General features: G+C 39.0%; 1 protein-coding gene across 1 annotated transcript in view; it reads right to left on the bottom strand.

Moving 5' to 3' along the window:
* MED13 (mediator complex subunit 13) overlaps positions 1-19,811 on the bottom strand; it is a 54,803-nt gene that overhangs the window by 15,063 nt on the left and 19,929 nt on the right. Inside the window, exons 4-13 of the mRNA XM_062617134.1 lie at positions 12,398-12,543; positions 11,456-11,653; positions 10,408-10,602; positions 9,411-9,573; positions 8,993-9,103; positions 6,327-7,010; positions 2,723-2,939; positions 1,695-1,779; positions 1,274-1,395; positions 6-96 (exon numbers count right to left, since the gene is read on the bottom strand). Of these exons, the coding sequence (XP_062473118.1) occupies positions 6-96; positions 1,274-1,395; positions 1,695-1,779; positions 2,723-2,939; positions 6,327-7,010; positions 8,993-9,103; positions 9,411-9,573; positions 10,408-10,602; positions 11,456-11,653; positions 12,398-12,543 (2,012 nt within the window). The remainder of the gene's footprint in view (positions 1-5; positions 97-1,273; positions 1,396-1,694; positions 1,780-2,722; positions 2,940-6,326; positions 7,011-8,992; positions 9,104-9,410; positions 9,574-10,407; positions 10,603-11,455; positions 11,654-12,397; positions 12,544-19,811) is intronic.

The raw sequence follows: 19,811 nt of genomic DNA on the forward strand, positions 1-19,811 counted from the left end.
CTTACTTATGCATGACAGTGGGTCTAGATTTCCTGCTTTTGCCTCTTTGCAGTTGGATTTGTCGTCAGTGCCATTCACTGTTCTTTTAGATCCAGGCTAAGAGAGAAAGGTAGTATTGTAATAAAATCACTTCAGACATGAACACATGCTTGTATTTCCTGCTAACAGGAAATTTCCTGTGTAGTAGACATACAAAGATGAGGCTTTGGATAATATTTAGAAAAATTAAAATAAATCAGAAGCCCAGTGCTAGGTTAGATTTGTCCTCCCTTAATACCTGTAACTCAGAGAATGCTCTCCCATCAAGTCACGATGCTATTAAAATGGAAGACTACTTAGAAAATAATGCTCAGCCTGTTAGCAGACAAATTAAAAAAAAGCTAAGTAGGGCTGCCCACAATCTATCAGGAAAAACATACATGCTCCCAAAGCCATGCTAACGTTCCTGGTGTTACCAATGAACAGGAATAGAAACACAAAAAACACAAATCCTGGAACAAGAAGTACAGGGAAGAAAAGCTGTTGAAATTAAAAGAACAAGAGATACATTTTACAATGTTTAGACACTACTAGCAGCTATAGAAAATAAAGAGTCTTCATGTTTTAAGAGAAAATCTGCTTGCTTTATATAATGATGACCTTTGATGGCTATTAAGATCCTTCAGCCCTTACTCAGCTACAGCTCCCATTAAAGTTGATGAGCATTTTGTCTGGGTAAGGGGATTTAGGATTAAGCATGGAGCAAAGTACAGTTCGGGAAAGACAACTGATTACAAACAGTATTGAAATAGAAACTAGAAAGATAATGGATTCAGAGCCATCAGAGACTGCAAGAGAAACTGTTCCAAGATAATAGCTGCTGCAATGAGGCAACTTACTTGGCAGAATGTCCACGTGTTTAAATGCCTCTTTCAGAAGTTTTTGTTTTATTTTGGTATTACCTTTATAGACTAGTGAAACAGAACCTAGACCATATTAGAAAAGCACTAGTACCACTGCTGAACCTGTAAAACTATACCTAGAGGTATATTCAAGAGGCATATGCTGTCTGGATAGTAAGGATATAAGATCAAAAGCTTGTTTGTATCAAAAAATATGATGTATAAGTCAACTAGAACAGTACACCTGCTAAAGAGGAGCTACAGCACTTGCTTATGCACATGTTTTGCAATCTCCTACAAATGCCAAAAAAAAAAACCAAGCCCCTAAGAGACATACTTGTTCCTCACAGCTTTTTGTCTAGCAGCTGCCCTTGCTTTTGCACATCACTTACTGTTAGTTCATCTTCATCAGAATTGAAGAGATTGTCAAGGTCAGTATAGGAGACCACCAAGTCTGTTTCATGGAACAGGCTAGTTGATGCAGTGCGAGCATGAGCAGCAATACGTTGGGCATCTATAAAGCAAAACAGACATTAGAAAAACATGGGCAATATATATTCATTTAAAAAAATAAAGACATCTTAAGAACTATTTCCACAGCGGGGGTGGAACATTTGGATTTTATAGACAACATTTATTTGCAAGGTGCAACCAAAAAAATGTGTTCCAGGCAGATTCATAATTCCAAAGGGACAAGGAAATGCAAACCATAAAGTAATATGTTAGTTACCTATTAAAATCTACTGAATATTCAAGAGATCATTAATATAGCATAATTAAAAGAGGGGGAAAAAAAGGATTAAGTTACTTTACCTTGCTTGACAGAAGGACTAAATAGAGACATAGCATCCTCTCCTTCATGGGATAGAACTGTAACACCAGATGTCCCATCCTCAGCCTATTACAAAGCAGGCAAACAAAAAAAAAGTCCAAAAGTTTACTTAAATGAATTGGAAAGATGGGAGGCATTTTATCTCCCTGCGGAATTCTTGTATATATCAACTGTATCAAGTTCTCATTAGCCTTCTAGCTCAGCAAGGGCCTGGGGGGTCTGGTTAGGCATTTGCTCAGAGAGGAGGAAACTCGGAATACAGACAATATGCCAGCCACACACAGGTGATGAGCATGGATAAGAACGTAAGTCATAGATTTTGTGTTGGGGATAAACTTAAAAAGTAAGCAGTGGCTTCTTGCTCATCACCTTGCTGAAAAACACTTGCTATCAGATGCTGCACATTAATTATACTGGTTACTAAATGAAACTCTCGATACCAGAAGTGCATGCACCCGCAACTACTCCTAATAAGTAAATTTAATATACAGGCTCCCAATGCAGATACATTTTCTCCTTTTTTGGAGGGGGTACTTTTGCTTTAAGTTGGTACCAGCTAAAGTGAAGCGGGTAGGGGGAAAAGGGAAGGAAAAGTAATTAAATAAAATCTAAATTCACCGTGCAGGCAACTCGCCACAGTTCAGCTCACCTACCCCAAACCTTTCCACACATGGACAAAGCACTTGCTTCATTCCTCCTCTCTTCCCCAAGCACCTGCCATCACCCATTTCTACAGAAAGGCTAGAGAGATAGATTGATTTTTGTTCTGTTCCAGCAGTGTTCTCCCAGCATAAGCCATAAACCCTAATGCAATAACACCATCAGTGTGCCAAAAACGTTTTAGGTGTAGCTAGAGGCATGCTGCATCATTTCATTGATCATTTCTGCTAGAATACAATTTTCTTTAATGTACTTCTAAATACACAGAGAAGGATTTAAATTATATTTGGTGACTAAAGCAATTTGTTTTAATCTCATCACCAATTTGTTTCCTCACTCCTTTACTCACCTTGTGTTTCTTCCCAGCTTCCCTCTCAATGTTCTGCCTATCTTTTTTACTGTCAGGGAATAAGAATTCCACATCACCATCAACAAAGGCATAAGGATCAATTTCAGGTTCCTGGTCAGCTTCCGTCGCTACTGCTGCTAGGTATTGGTTTTTACTCTGATACTTTTGCACCAGTTCATCTGAAACCTTTAGAGGTTTCCTACATTGCACCATTAATCTGCACAGAAAAAAAATAAAAATCACAGAATATTATTTGTCATTTATGATGTGGAAATACTTGAGCTAACATACAGCCTTTATAAGAACAACTTCATCTTCCCACTTTCTTCTATTCCACCCCAGTTTCAGAAAATTTGGGGAAAAAAAGATTAAATCATTAGTCATTTAATATAACCTCCTCACACACGTCAGATACAGCAGTGATTCATTCTGCCCATCTCTCCTCAAGCACTGTCAATTCAGATAAAGATTAGTAATTTAGCCCAGGTCATAGCTGTCATTTATCATAAAGTACAAATGTATTAAACTATCTATATCCACTAAAAGGAACTCACCAGGTTAAAAACATTACTCATTGTCATGCCCCATCCATGTCCAAACAAATGATCAGAAAGAAGTGATTAAACCTGAATTCTTCTTTTTTTAAGAGCTTGATTTTACATGTCCCAGTATACAAAAGGCACCATGTGAGAAAGATATTCCTCCAAACAAGACAAGTATTTCAGGACTATCAGACTAATACAGGGATTTCTTCTTGCTCCAAGACCCCCTTCCTCCCAAGCAGCAACAGAATGACCAGTGAGAAGCATTTACAGAAATCTCATGCATGAAATGAAAAAGGGGTGTTGCAAGAATACAGATGATAGAGGGATACCTCAAGTCCAAACAGAGGTTCTAACATGTCTATTCTTTCCCTTCTCGAGCCTCTGTCCAAAAGGAAACGGACATAAGAAACTATCACATCTAGCAGGCCCTGGTTCTGACAGCCTATATACAGATGCTAATCCGGAGTTTAGAATAAGATAGGCTTACATTTCTCCTCTGAGAGATCAGAAATAATGAAAAGCGTGATACAGAACAAGTCAAAGAGTTCAACCTTGAAATTCTGCACACATAAAGGCGCAGTGATCCCTCAGAGCCCTCCTCGCTGCCTTGTACATCCCTGTCAGCTACAGGTATGAGAAAGGACACAGAAACAGGTTTACTTTGTCAGGAGACTTCTTAGAAATAACCTCAGAGCTAACACTGCTGTCAAATCCACCCATGCTGCTCATCCACTCTCAATAAAATCTTGCTTTAGGCATGACCACCACAGCACGACTGCCCCAGACAACAGTGCAATATGGGTGGCTTTGTGTCAAACACCACTGGCACTTACATGTGGAGTAGCACTCAATGGAGTTGAGAAGAAAAAAAGATGGGAATGACTTTCTATGAACAAGGAATTAAACACCAGAAAAATATGTAACAAAAGTAAGTAGTGCTTTCCAGTATTTTTGACCACAGAGGGAGAGAAATTGTCAGATACTCAGGAGGGGAGGGAAGAGAGAAATACATTCAATAAGTTGTTAAATCAAACTAGAAGCCATACAAGGACAGACCGTGTCTTGGACAGAAAAAAGCAAGTTTTGAAGTAGAGCATATCTTTCTCTTTCTGGTTGGCTGAAATGAATTCAAGGCAAAAAAAGAACAGCACTAAAAATCCTATAAATGCACATCCTGAAAGAGTCAAGACGTGCACAGTGAACACAAAAGATATGGCTACAAAACTGTGTATGAGAACAGACCAACAGCTACAGCATATTTACTTCTTGTAGCTTTCCTACCTAGCAAAGTCAAGGTGACTGCCATGAGTGGCTTTCCACTGCCAGCAATGAAACAAAAATCAACATCAAATTTTAGTCTTGGGAGCAGCTACTTCAACTCTTGTACAAATTGAGTACACTGACTCTGAAAAAACAGCTTCAGTAATTTGATGCTGATCACATTAAGAGTCTCCTTCCACCTGAACAGGAAAAAGATAATTGGACCAAAGCAATCAACAGCAAGTGAGTTGAGAGAGGCAATTCTGGGGGCATTTGAGATGCATTTTTTAACCCTTGATCACATCCCCAAGCCCAAGTTTGTCACCTCTGGATTCAGGTCCCAGTCCCATTCAGTTTAGAATGCTATGGACAGCCCTGTCAGCACCTGGAGCTTCCCATTACCATCCCCTTCCTACAGCACATCCTCACAAGGAAGTGCCATAAAAGGTGGATGACAGGAAGAATTTCTTAGGCAGCGCAACAGCAAAGAAGTCACAGCCAAGTGGTTTTCTTTTAGGTGTGTTGTTCTTATGTTTGGGGGGGGGGTAATTTTGTGGGGGGTCTGGGGTATTTTTGGTAGTGGTGGTGGCCTTTTAAGGAGAGTTTGGTTTTGCTTTCACTGGTAGAAAAAAATCCATGTTGATTTATTCTGCAGGAGAACAGAGCTCAAACCTAAGTTTTAACACGAAACCACCAGTGTTGCTTTTTTTCCTCCATTGCCTCGAAGCTCCATAATTTATTAACACTTAGGCAGCATGAGAAAAGTGACTAATTCAGCAGAGTAGAACATTTCCAAACCTGGTGCTAAATAACACAAGCTTTCAAGCATAAATTGTACTTATTCAACAACCCTCTTTTTTTAAAACAGTTACAGACTGCACATACGTTACTTCAATACATATCAGCTTACGTTAAGATAATATTAAACAAGTAAATCAACATTCTCAGATACATTTCCTGTAGCTCAAAGGCTGAGGTTCTAACAAGGATCTAGTCTGAATGTCTCAATCTTCCTTCAAGTTAGATAAGCTTTGTTTAATGAATGAGGGTTTCTCATACAAGTCGAGGTCCACAAGCAGTAACAGGAGACACACTGGTCACTTGTTTTCTTTGAATGATAACATCAAATCTTTACGCTTTTTGAACACCATGGAGAGAATGCACCATGTGTGAGAACACCAGTTGACGTTACTGATTCCAAAGAGAAATTTCTCATATTAGAAAGTAGCCACAGCCTACATTAAAGTTAACACCTACCAGGAAACCAGGTTAGCTTCCTTATTCCTATCAGCTGTTTAAATACCAGCTCTTCTGAATAAAGAGCAGAACTGAGGTACAAGAAACTTCATTTTTAACAGAGTAAGTCTGCAGCTGAGACCATCCATGCTTTCTTCAAGTCATGAAGAAAGCAGATATTATAATGAGAAAATTACTGAGGGGGGAGTGGAAATGGACACTATAACTGTAAGTCCCAAATAGGCATAATTTGGCTACAGAATAATTTTACAGTAGAAAAATAAACTTCATTGCCATCTGCTAAATCAGAGTTCTAATGAGAAAAAGCTGCAAAGTCTTACTACACACTTGACTGTGCTTCGTGCTCACATTTCACAAGTATTATCTCCTTGCATGCAGACAGCACAGACAGTTACGCTCACACACTCGGTGCTACTGCTCGAGCTGACGAGAACAACGTTCTGTTTTAGTGACAAGCTTGCTTATACTGAGAAACTGCTGCCTTTGGCCACTCGGTTTCCTCACTTTCTCATGTTGTTACTATGATATTAAGCACTACTTACTCTGTAACTGATGTTAGGTTTTCCTGTCCAGCAGGTATTACTGGATCATCTCTCAACTTATCATTTGGAAGCTGAGGTGGTAAGAATTCCCCATCCTTTTTCTTTGGAACTTTATAATACTTCCAAGTAGTATCAGCTTCATCTTCCTCCAAATTCACTGCAGTACCAACATACATTGTAGGCTCTATAACTTCAGGAAATTGAGCTGGAAAAGGCTGAGACAAGCCATCGAGTCTGTCTTCCATTGTTTTTGTGGGAACCAAGGGGTCTGGTGTTGGCATCTGGTAGAAATGTTGACTCTGAGGAGTAGAAGGAGCTTTAGCTACCCCTTCATCAACTACGTCACACGGGTGAGGACTAAGTGGTGGTGGCTGAGGTGAATTTGCCATTTCAGCATTATGCATCTGAGGAGTCTTTGCTACATCATTAGTTCGGATATTTGAAAATCTCACTTGACTGTCTGGTGCAGTCATGACAAGCCTCTGACTTGCTGAATCTGCCTCCATGGCAACATCATCACTGATAGATACACGATGATGAAAAGGAGTCAAAGGGCGTTTCTGTGGCTTATCCCCTTTGTCTTGCTTCTCATTTGTCTTGTGCTTTGGAGCTGCTTGCTGTTGTTGGCCCACAGGTGGTGCCTGCCCCTGTTGACCTGAATTTCTTGGTTTGAGATTTTTGTGCCTGCAGAATTAATACAGGAAAAAATACTTCACATTAATCTTTCAAATATGCCTATCATGTTCCTTTTCACCAGATAAGAACCTGCTTCTAAGCCATTAAACAGCTGATTATAGAAGCCTGAAACTGATACCATTCTGAAGTGAAGCTGCTTCTTTCTGACCATAACTTAACTTGAATGACCCAAGTAGCACTGCAAGATTTTAGGACACCATTTAAAAAACTGGAAAAGCTGTCCTATGAGCAAAACACACACAATCCTCATAACTAAAGACAGTATTTTAACAGAAATAGTCAGTCACATGAACACGTTGTCACTTTTCTGCCAACACTGATGAATCAGTAGAACAACGTATGAATTGGTGAATGACTTCCTGAATTCAGGCATCAATACTAACCAATTGTGCTGTCCAAGTCTGTAAGTTAAAGAGTGGAGAATTAACATCAAGAATCCAGAAGAGAAGCTCAGTCCTACAAAAGCCATTTCAAAGCTTTTGCAGCTATTTATTGACAAATTTAGCAAGTGTGGAAAAAAGAAAAACTCAGTGTCTCAACTGATTAATGCAGGTGTTTTGCAGTATAAATGCACTTGAACATTTTGGCTGGAAGTTCAAGATGAAAACTTTCCAGATCATCTGACAGAATGAGAGACATGAAATACCAAAGTCTAGAATGAAATGTTTATGATTAAGCTACTGCACTTAATGAACTGCACGTGCATCCTTAATGCCTGGTATTCTTTGCCACTCTTCCATTAGCAAAGTTAAGAAACATGCAACTTTTCAACTAAAAAAAAACAACAGGATTAAGCAGGGGAAAAAAAAAAAAAGTAAGAGGTATCAAAATCTATTTTTACTTTTAATTCTCATACATGTACATGGTTTTCACTGCTTAGAATTCAATAAGGGGGTTTAACTCTTTGCAATTTCTCTTTAGGCAACTGCAGATTTCTAATACAAACCTCACACAGTTATTGATTGTTTTCTCTTAACAAGTGCTATCACATCTAAATTTTCCTTTAACGGAATATTTAATCCTCCTCCATCTCCCAGCTCGTCTGAGGACAAGTGTATTTCCAGTATTTCCATGGAATTTTAACCAACCATTTCAATAAAGGGGGAAAAAAATGTACTTCTTTCAAAATGTTACATCCTCCAGACATTAATTTTTAAGATGCCAATATTCATTGCAAAGTAATCAGTGTGACACTTAAATCAGAGAAAGTGTTTAAACCTTTGCAACACTTCAGTCACCTAAAGATTAGTATTCTGCCGTAAGTACAGTAATTGAGAGTTCACTGAAATTAATGTTTCCATTTATTTTAAACCCCTGCATTAACAGTCTGTGTCATTGCACAGTTTCAAAACAAAAGTCATAACAAAACCTGGAAGTTGAATTCAGACTTTCTCCCTGTGCTTTGACCCTTTCCCCCCACCTCCATCTAATACAAAAAACATACTGCCAACCACATCACAGAAAAGCAGTTTTATATACAAACATTCATGAAAATGTCACAAAAAAGTAAAGCAAGTTTGGGTTTCTTTCTCATATTCTTCTAGACACAATGCTACAGTCATCCTGCTCTTGATTAATGGCTTTCTCCCTTCAAGGCTGATGTCACAGCCCTGTAAAAAAGGTTCTTAATTCCTAAATAAATAGGCATTCCCTTTCCACTGCTGCCCAAGAAAGTTGCCCAGAGATAGTTTCTACAGGCCTAAGGAATTCCAGCCCAAGACTCAAGAAAAGTCACTGAACTGCCAGCAGGTCAACTCCAGTGATTCACTTGAATAAAACCTCTGCATAATCTTATTGGGCAGAGTTTCAAGACCTACAATGACATTTAGGAGATGAGATACAAATTTTGTTACTGCCTCCTTACAAGCAGATATTGCTTAATTACTCCTAAAGGACTCATCAGGAGCCCTCTCCTAAGCACTTCAATCTCAATGTACATTGCTGGACTGCAGGTTTGCCAAGTACTGTACCTTGAACAATTGCAATTTGTCCTCTGCGTGGCTTCAACAAAATCCCAGCATGCTATCTTTTCAGCTGTCTCTTCATCACACAAGCCATTTGAAGTAGCAGAATACTTCCTCCTACGATCCAATATGGGGAGAATTATTTGGGATCAACATATGTTCTTTCCTTATCTTCTGTCATACCTCAAGAGTGGTTTTGTGACACCAGATTCAGCAAAGAAATTCTGAAAATCCTTTTACTAACATATTAAAATGAGAACTAAACAAACTACTACTTAGGAACAAATTAACTTCTTCAAAATGTTTTAGTACTAAGAGTAAAGAATCTTCTACTAGCAGTCACCACGTCTTTAACAGAAGTACTTTCTGCAATGAATACACAAGATACCATGGGTATTTTTAGCTTCACAAAATGAGAACGTACTTGTTCTGTGCTCTGTTCATATTGCATTCTTGCCAAACTCTGTCCACCACTTGGTTGGCCAGCTTTCTAGGTATTTTGCCACCATGATGGCTGGTACTATCAGAGATGAATCCATCAGAAACTGAAGAGAACTTCACCCACTTCTGGGCAGATTGAGCATCAACTGAAAAGGAGCATGAGGGGAAACAGTTTTAGGCAATGTGGCAATATGCTCACAACCACTATTACTCCTATTCAATCACCACAGGAACACGTTAGGAAGAAAAGTATCTTCTTAACTCAAATTAGGAAATTATGAATAAATAAAAAAATGTAGGTGTAGGAGCAGATTATTATAATATGCTTCCCTCCCAATGAAAATTAAAAAAAAAAAACATCATACATGTTTAGAACTGGTCTTTATCTTCCAAGGAACTACAGACCTGAAGAAAATAACTTGAGCAAAGCTGCCTGTTAGCAAATTTAACAGCATTATTATTTAAAAACCCCAAACAAACAAAAAAAAAGAAAGGTCAAACTAAGGTAACAGGAGACTTTGGGGAAAAAAAAACCAAAACCTCTTCTGCACAAGAACTGTATGCAAAGCCACATGAAACTATCAGTGAGCCTTACCCACTTTGACTGACTTTGACTTAGAGTGGCTTACCATGACCACTACTCTCACACAGTTCAGAGGGCTCACAGCCTTACTGGAAACCTAACTACAAACAGTCTTCCTTGCACTGGGAATAAGACCGAAAACATCACTTTGCTCTCTAATGGCTGATGACAACATTCAGTACAAAAGCGGTCCTGATTTCAGCAACTTACAAAAATGTTTAAGTTAATTTTGCACAAAACTGAACAATAAAAATTGGTTTTACTACAACAGACTTATGACTAAAGAAATATGATGTCAGCTGCACAAGGAACATCTGAATCCTTTCCAACTATTGCTAGGTTTAAAGGAGAAGCCATCAAAATGAATCCCCACATGCTGAAGCTGATTTGACAATACCTGTTTGAACTTCCTCTGGAGATGTCGGTGGAGTGAGAGTTACTGAAGACATGGCAGGATCTCTTGTGGAAGCAGGCACTTGGTGGACACCCAAGCAAGCAGTTGAACAGTGCGATGCCCCTACGGTACTAGGGGCAGGGATGTCTGTCTGGGGAACTAGAACGAAGCATGCTGGGTATACCATTCGCACACCAGCTGCAATAAAGAGCAAGTCCATTTTACAGCTGTTTACCAAAACTTTATGTTCAAAAATCATCAACAACTGGATCAGTTTACCCATCACTCATAAGTTTACCTACCCTTTCTACCTACTAATTCATCATTCTTGGACAAAAACTATCTGTTGTCACCCTCATCATTACTTAATGGATTGTTTTATACAGAAGATTTGGGTGAATGAATGAAAATGGCTTTGTATTTACAGGCAAAGACAGCCCTGGTACCTAACATGCTACTGCTCACTTCTATCATTTTGTTTTATAAACAAGACTGAGAATATCCTTTTTAGTACCACGTAAAACTGACAAGATTCCCCTCCCCATCATCAGGGTCTCCAGCCATCATGGCAATACAAGCTTGTAACAGTCATTACAGAGAAATGATTACATTAGCTGACAAATCAAAGGTCAACAGCCCACAGGAGAGGAACAAACTACTGCATCCCAGGGGCTTAGAACAGCAGCAGATAAATGCTGTGCCCCAGTACATCAAGTTCTCCAGGACTGTGGGTTTGAAGACATCCCTGTTCCATTTGAATTTGCACAGAACCTGAAACAGGTGCTTGTGATGCACCTCTGATGTCAATGGAGATAGCCTAGGGGGTTTTGATTATACTTTATGTATTTATTTTAAAAGCTATCTTGTTTTAAAAGCTATCTTGTCCTCCTAACAGGTCTGCAAACCCCACTTTACATAGTCCTGAGCATTAAACAGAAAAGCCAGAAGACCAACAGCAGTTGGAAATAGTTACAAAAAGGAATACAATGCATTCGGAATTGCAGACCGAACCACCCAGAATACTTCAGTAGAAGGTAGTCAGAGTACTAACCAACAAGGACTTCAACAGCAGCTAAAGAATCATCCTCCCAATCCATGTCTTCTTGTTTTTCCTCAGATCCCTCCTTCAAGTTGGATGTGACAGGATAGAATTGTTTCCATTCACCAATAAGCTTTTTTGTCGATGAATCAGAAAGCTTGAATGACTGCCCTGTGAGCGTGCCATTTAATCCAAAGGGACTTAGAATAACTAAAAAGATAAATAAAAATACATTGGAGAGTATGTCCAAACAAAATGCACTCTTCCTCACTGAAACAGTGTTACTGTTATTTCAGCCACGCCAAATAACTTACCATTGTTAAGTCAAAACTGCACCCTACTCACGTTTTACTACACTGCAGAAGTTTTTGGTAATAGATACACATTGTTAAATGTATGTACCAGCATACAGGTGGGATAAAGAAATGCTATTGCAAATTCTGTCAGAGTTAAGCTGTTTCCTCATCCTTTCGTCCTGCTTGGTACAGTTACAACAACGTATACACAGGGAAGTAATCCATTTCATGTTTAGTCTTGTCCATATTAGGAAAGCACAGCTACTGGCAAATTGCATTCAAAAAGAACAAGTTTGGACACTGAGCATTAATAAACAAGGGCAGTGTGGTCATGCAGTAGGACTGACTTCAATGCAAGTGTGTCTAAGGGAATGATCAAACAGCCCACGTTAGACTCAGGCCCCATCACTCCTTTGTCTTTGAGAACATAGCCTGCATCTGCTGGTGGAACCAAAGGAATTTACAGGAAAGGAAGAGCCAAACAAGAACAGGTAGGGAGAATGAATAGGTTAAGAATATTGAGTCAAAAATAGATTTCTAAAAGAGGGGACATTTGGACACCTCTTCTCCCCCTTCCATTGTTTGCCAGAAGTCTTCATTCTATGCAATTGGAAGCATTGATTCATTTTAATACCTGCTACTGACTGGCAAAACCTACCTTGAAAAGGGCTGTTTGACTGCTGGGCGAGAGTGAGGTGTTCTTCACTGAGCAGGTACACAGGTTGATGCTGACTGATCTCCACACTGGTGCAAACATTGCTATCTCCATGTAAGAAGAAGGTGAATGAGCAGGACAAGTGCTCGCTGGGTAAAGAGAAATGGGGAGGGTGCAGAGGGTGGAAGGGAGGGAAAAAATTCCTAAGTATAGAACCTCAAAGAAGTTGATGGCTTTCTCAACTAGTCTGAAGGCATTTCCTCCCAAGATATTTATTAATGAAGTAACCAAAAATCCCTTCTATCTAAATAGCAAGAGGTGCCAAATACATGTGCTAATACATATTGGAGCATTTACAAAATATTCCAGCATTAGAGACAAAACCAAAGATCAATCAGTTTGAAAACAACAGACACCACGTTTCCAATCTCTTTAGACTCACACTTTATATTTTGAAGTCTGGATGAAATTTAAAATATAATATTTTGCAAGACAAAAAAATAAAAATTAACTCATTACTTTTATACCTATTTAAATTCTATGCAAATATTTCTGAGCATTATTAATTTTAGTGAGGTCATAGCTAGGTTTTCCTGCCACAAACCAACTAAGCAAAATTTATACTTTAAGATTTATAGTCAGTATTAGCCATATTTAAAAGCAAGAAGAATGGCAACAGCTTTGAGAAGTGCTGGTTTTGGTTTTAAAAACCGAATCTTATATCCATGCTCCTGAAGCCAATCAAGTCACTAAAAATTAAATCCAGTATCTACACGAAAGGGAAGATAAAAATCAATTTAAGAAAAGCCAAAATTCAAGTCATTGTTAAAGTCATTAAAGCAAGTATCGCTGTTTAATGTCTGATGCTTCACTGATGCTTCTCTCAGTCCAAAGTGCTTGAGAAAAAACAAAACCAAACCAGTCCTGTACAGCAAGACACCTCAACAATAAACACACCTCCTTCATAAGGGGCAGGAATACAGCCGGAAGGCAAACCAGCAGCTCCCTGCCAGGCCACCACAGCACTGGTACATCTTCATACTCAGCTCCATCTGAAAACACTTTTTTCCCCTTCTTTTTAAAGGGGTTGGACAGGCACAGCCATTTTCAGTTGCACTGGCTACAGGTTCTCTCAAGTGTCTGCCAGACTAATACAATCCCATAGGAAAAGAACCGATGTTTAAAAGCAAGAAGATGCTGTTCACACTGGATTTGAAATCAGGTCCACCATGTCAGTAATGGAAGAGGGAAAGTCAAGGAGAACTTTAAAAGTACTTCATAAACTACAGAAGAGAAAATAAATCCTTCTCTGTAAGAAGGGAAGCATCAGGCACTTGCTCAGTCTCACGGAAAGGAAAAACACCACAACAAACCAGTCAAAGGAAACAGACAAAATTCAGTTAGTCAAAATAGCAAAAAACAGTGCATTCTTTACAAGGCCAAATGGAAGAGACGCTCTGTGAATGACTGTAGCCTAGAAAGACTGTATGAATGCAACACGACTATTTCCCCCCAAAATAAAATTAGACCCCCACAACTAAGGCCCAGGACTGTGTGCATGCTGTCTGACCTCCAGAAATGCTTGCATTGCTTGGTCTACAGGAGAATGCAAAGTTTTGCATTCCTGAAAGAGACAAAGAGCTCCAGAGCACAAAGAACAGAAACTCCAGCACCTGAGCAGCCTTATTAAAGTGCAACCTCTGCACATGCAGTTACTAGAGACATCTTTAGTGGCATTTCCAAGATGCTTCTTTCCTCCACCTGGAGACAGATGGTAAAGGAAAAAAGGAAATTCCGGAATCGGCAAAGGCAGGTTTATATAAACCAATGTATAAATTGGTTCACTGAGTCTCACCCAAAGAGCAGCCACCAGGGCAGTCGCCACAATGAGAAGCAAGAAGGCGACAGCATCAGGCACACGGCTTTGCCTACCAGCAGGTTTAAAATTAGGGACCTGAAACATTTCAAGGATGAGAGAACCCACAAACCGTTCAAGGAGGCACAGGAAGTGCCGCACGTTTTTTATGACAGTAACAAAGCAGGCACGAGGATGAGGAACTGCTCTGAGCAGCTGGCCCTGACCGAAGCACAGCAGTTTTCAGGGTGCATCAAGCCGGTGGTGGTGGCTGCTCTGCTGCTCCATTTAATTGTGCTTTAGGAATATAAAAAAGGCAGGATCCAGATGAGCAAGTTATCACTCTCCATTAACAGCTACTTAGCACAACTGCTTTAGTTGGTCAGCTCCGGACAGGATACCTCCTTGCAGATGAAATAACACACTGCTTAGGAATCCCAGTAAAGTCAGTTTCCAAAATGGAGTGATGAAGGAGATAAGCACCTTGTTGATGCGTTCAAGTTCAAGTCAAGTCAGGTGGCTAGCAAACACCACTAAATTCCTCTATGGGAATGTGATCAAAATTCAATCCTTATGCAAGTAGTTTAATGCTTCTTTTCAAGCCAAATTTCTTTTTAAAATACCATATTGGATGGTTTAAGGTGAAAGAGTGGAAGGTGCTCTTGGTTCTGAGTGACACGTAACAATTTAGGAGTTAAGTACAAGTGAGGCAAAGTTTAAACAAAAAAAGCAGCACATATTTTTCAAGTACACTTTAAATGCAGGTAAGCTGTGTCTTTGGTAAATACTGCATTATTGCACAGATAAAGGGTAGACAATTGTAGCATTATCTGATGGAACCGAGATAAACCAAGACAAAAAGAAGCATCAGCATGATAACAGAAGTGTTTCAACCCATTCCTCTGCAAAACTAGTCCTAAGAAGGAGCAAGGAAAATTCAAGGTCACCATGCAAAAGCCAAATCAAAACCAGAAACAAAAACAACCCCCAAAACTAGAACTCCTTTCTTGCCCTACTCAGCAGGAGAGGTTTCCAACGAAGTAATAAAGTAAGAGAGTAACCGCTGTTGTCACTGACACCAGCCAGCCAGGCTTGGCATGCGAGCTGTGAGCATGCTACGGGCACGGCAGGGAGAGCAGATGCACCGTGGCACCATTCATTCTAGAAAATCCAAATGTTACACAATTTTCACTAATTCTGATTCTAAATTTAAGCGTTCAACAGCAAAATGATGCACACCACCTTAGGGTTTTGCCTTGGTACCTTCCGAGGTGCGGCAAAGTCATGTTACACACAATAGGATGATATTGTTTCATCGTAGAAATACGTAGTAAAAACCTTTGCTGTCCTTAAGCACAAGCTAGGGGAAACAGATTCCCACACAGTGTAAACAGTATCTCCTGAAAACAGGAGTCATCTTTAAACTAAAGGTTAACACGAAAGGCAAAACTAACACTTGACTCAAACATAGCATTCGATTTCTTCCTAGCTTGTCACGCTAGTCAGGTTTCTCCACATTTAACACCCTAATTTCTGCTAGGTTACAAAACTTCAGGAAATATCAGTGCAAGGGAAATAATCACAAGAAAAACAATGAAGAATCCTTATGGAAAATAGAAAATCAAACCCATATGAAGTTTCTTTGCAGGGAAGTGGAGAAAAGGAGGAAGGAAAACAAAGAACCAGAGCTGTAAGTCACTGGATGCGCCTACACACACCATTTTATGGACCTTGTAAGAAACTCTATTTTTTATTATTACTAATTTTGTACATTCTCAAATTCCTTACGTTTCTACAGACTGACTGCTAGTACACTGAGCCACCTCAACCTCAGCACAGGAGGGATCTTCTCAAACCTTATCATAACCTGTTAAAAACAATACACACACACATATATATACACACATATCTTTCTCCACTCTTTAAGTCTGTCTCTCCTATTCTCAATAACTCATCTCACAACCAAAAATCCTAATCAGGCAAAAAAAAATTACCTACTTATCCCTTTGGGGTAAACAGGCAAATTACCTTCACCATTCAGTCAAGGACACAACAGAGAGCAAGCTGGTGGTTTCCTGCTTGCTAATGCAGGGTTCACCCTATGCTTTTATTTGCAGACATTTTAAGTAGCTCAGAAGATCACCAGATAATTTGTGCAGAACGTGTCGGGACTGAAGTATTTAAAACCACCTCAATGCTCAGAACTTGCACCCTGCATGGAGAGAGAATCAGGGATATCCTCCCCAGCCTGTTTGTTTTGTGGTACTTTGACAGTTACGGTGAAGTATTGTTGCACGTGCACATGGGAGAGAGAAGGGCAGAGAAGGACAGAGTTGTAACAAAATTCTGAAAACAAAAGCCCCATTTTCCCCAAAATTTCATTTTCTCACCCGAATATGAAGTTACTCCATTAATATTTCTGATTGACTTCATCTCATTGAAGTTCTAATCACAGAACTTAAATATCAATAATCCAGTTACCAACTGATCTCTGAATATAAATGTTATGAAGTGTCATCAGAATGAGCGTTCTTTATGAATTTTGATCTGAACGCACCAGAACTCAGTCAGAATTAATTACAGTACTATAAGCAACTTTAAAACCAAAATTAAATAAACATTTCAAAAGGCTACACTATTTGGAAGTGATGCAATTTTAAGCAAAATAGTCCTCACCTGACCTCATTAAAATGCATCCGTGTAAATAACATTTATTTCCCCACATTCCCTCTTCACTCTAATCATACCAAAAAAGATGGTTTCGTTTCAGAGACAAAGAAATTGTGATTCTATGCAGGGGAAAACAAACAAACAAAGAAACAAAGAGAAACCAATCTGAACCATTTCAATACAATTTCTACTTCTACCTTTGTAAGAGAAACTTAAGGGTAGGAGGGGACAGCACACTAACATTCACATATACATGAGATTTGTACATTTCCATTAGCAACTCTGAAAATACCTTCTTGATAAAAAGATAATTAGGTCTGTTTTTTTTTCCTCCACATTAGTACTTATGTAGAGCTTTATATCCTCAAAGTGCTTCACAAACATGAGCTGCATTAGAACCTCACTAATCCACACTTCACTAGATTGCATACTTCAAATCAGCCCCACGCTACAGCTTAAAGGCAAGGAGATTGCAACACCAGAAGCAACAAAAGAGTCTCCAGTAACTAAAACACCTATAGCACATTTAATAGTAAATGCAAAAAAAAGCATCCAAATGTTTCAACTGAAAAAGAAAATGTTTTTTTTTTGTTTTGTTCTTTGTTTACAATTTTTATCTCATATTTTCCTAGATTGCCTTCCTAAATTACTTCTGGTTTGAACCAGGAATACCTAACCAAGTCAAGGCTCTGCTAACCCTGACCATATCCTTATAAGCCATAAACTTCCTACTGCCATTTCCTACATGAGGAAAACGGACATTGGAAAGTAGAATTACTGTCCCAGAAGTAATTGCCATTACAATCAGGATTCTATGACTTCACCTTCAGTGGGACAAAACACACCTTGTTTAGGACTTTTAAATTGCTAATTAATATGCATCATTATTTCAGACTGTTATAACATGTTTGCCAAAAATTGGTACCTTTTGGCCAGCACCCGGAACCCTTTGGGGCATTTTGACCACGAATCAGTATATCATGACTGGCTGACAATAGTTAGCAGCAGCAGCAATAGACCTGAGAGTTCCCAACCAATGCATCATAGCTGCCCAAATAGAAGCATCTCCAAATAGTTATTCCTCACTACAAACTATTTCTGTATGTCACTTAAATAAATTTCAAGTATCAAAGAAGCTGCTTTTTAAAAGGTGACAGTTGCCTTCTACAGTAAATGCTTGGGCTGGAGAACAGTCCTGCAATTAAATAGGTTCTTGTGGAAGTAAAAATTTTAATGGAAATAAAGTTTGAAGGGGACACACACACCCCATGAAGCCCTCAAACCGTTCCTATTCAGTTGTTAGTTGCTCCTTTTTCCTTTAACCAGGTTGAGACACAACACTATAGCAACCAGCGCAGGATAGAAAACAAAACACAGCTGCCAAGGAGTAAGTCTCGAGGAATTACATACCTGACCACATGCTCAACATGCACTACACTGTCCTCTGTTCTATGATACGTTATGCCACACGCTTTGTTCTTTGTCAGGCAGCCCTCTAGGGCTTTTCATCACCGAGAAGAAAGAGTGAAGCTGCCAAGCCACTTGAGGCTTTCCAAGCTAAGAGAAGAAAAGCGGAAGCAACTCCCTCAAGACAGCCCATCTACCACCTTTCCTTTGTAAGCGTGCGTTCAGAGTGGTGCTTTGTGACTTTATAAATCTTCCAGGTACAGCCATAACGCTGCAATGGGCTCATGACACTTATGACAAGAAGCTTTCTATACAGCCACCATCACACTTAGGCTGCTTCAACAGCCCATCTTATTTTAAACATGGCACTCTCAATTTCCACAGACCAGTCATAATCCTGAATTATGAAATTCCACATCTTAATTCAGACTAGAAAGGAGTAAGAAATTAAATATGAATTTGCTGTAATAAGCAAAATATGAAAGAAGTAAAATACTAAAATCAGATTTATATTAACACAGCACTAACAATCATTCCCAAGAAAAAAAAAAAAGGTTTTTTAAATTTCTTAAATCACAAAAAAAAAAAAACACAAAACAAAAAAAAAAAAAACAACAAACAAAACACACACACACAAAAAAAAAAAAACCCTCAAACACCAAAGGAGAAAACCCACAAGGCAAATATACAAGTTGTTTCAATTATTACACACTTCATGAGCTCTCTCAGGTTGTCTTTTAGCTACGTGGAGAGAGGTGTTTTGATTTTGAAGTGCTAGGGGCTGAGGCAAATGGAGGATAGGAGAAATTAGTTCCTAGTTCTCTAGGAAGAATGGGTTATCACACACTCTCATTACACTGCAGTACTACTTTTTATGATAAGAGCTTGAATCACCATTAATCAATTCACAAATGTGCCTTTCTTGCCCTTGGCTACAAATTCCCCTACAACATCAGAGTTTGTATCAGCCCCATCACGAGATCTGCACGTCAAGCAGACACAGTGGCACTAACATCCTTAATGTGAAAGCACAAAGAAATCTAAACAAATGCACATCTACATTTTCTAGCAAGTTACACATTCTGTATCTTAACATGAAGTAATAAGACCTCAAAACACAGATGCTTCTCTAACTACTGACAAAAAGATGGAACAGCAGACATTTTTCTAAGCATCCCTGAGTAACTCCCTGTGGACATGAAGGTAAATATAGCAGAAAGCTGATTTTGATGATAACACAAAGCAAAAAACATTGCTAATAGCAAAGGAGAAAAAACTTCCAGTTCAAAGCACATCATTAATGACTACTGTCAAAAGGCTCTCCAAAATATTCTTTACATAGCTGAAAATGTTTTTAGTTAGACCTGCAAGTTAAAAACACTTATTTATTCCATAACCAAGTTCAACACACTAAAACAAATACAAATGTAGCCAGTGACCTGTATTTCCTAACAGGTCATATTTACCTTAAAGACATCCACATTT

The sequence above is a fragment of the Pezoporus occidentalis genome, unplaced genomic scaffold (assembly GCF_034315485.1).
Source record: "Pezoporus occidentalis ecotype Australia unplaced genomic scaffold, CSIRO_AGI_Poc_V1 ctg192, whole genome shotgun sequence".
In the NCBI taxonomy this organism is placed as follows: Eukaryota; Metazoa; Chordata; class Aves; order Psittaciformes; family Psittacidae; genus Pezoporus; species Pezoporus occidentalis.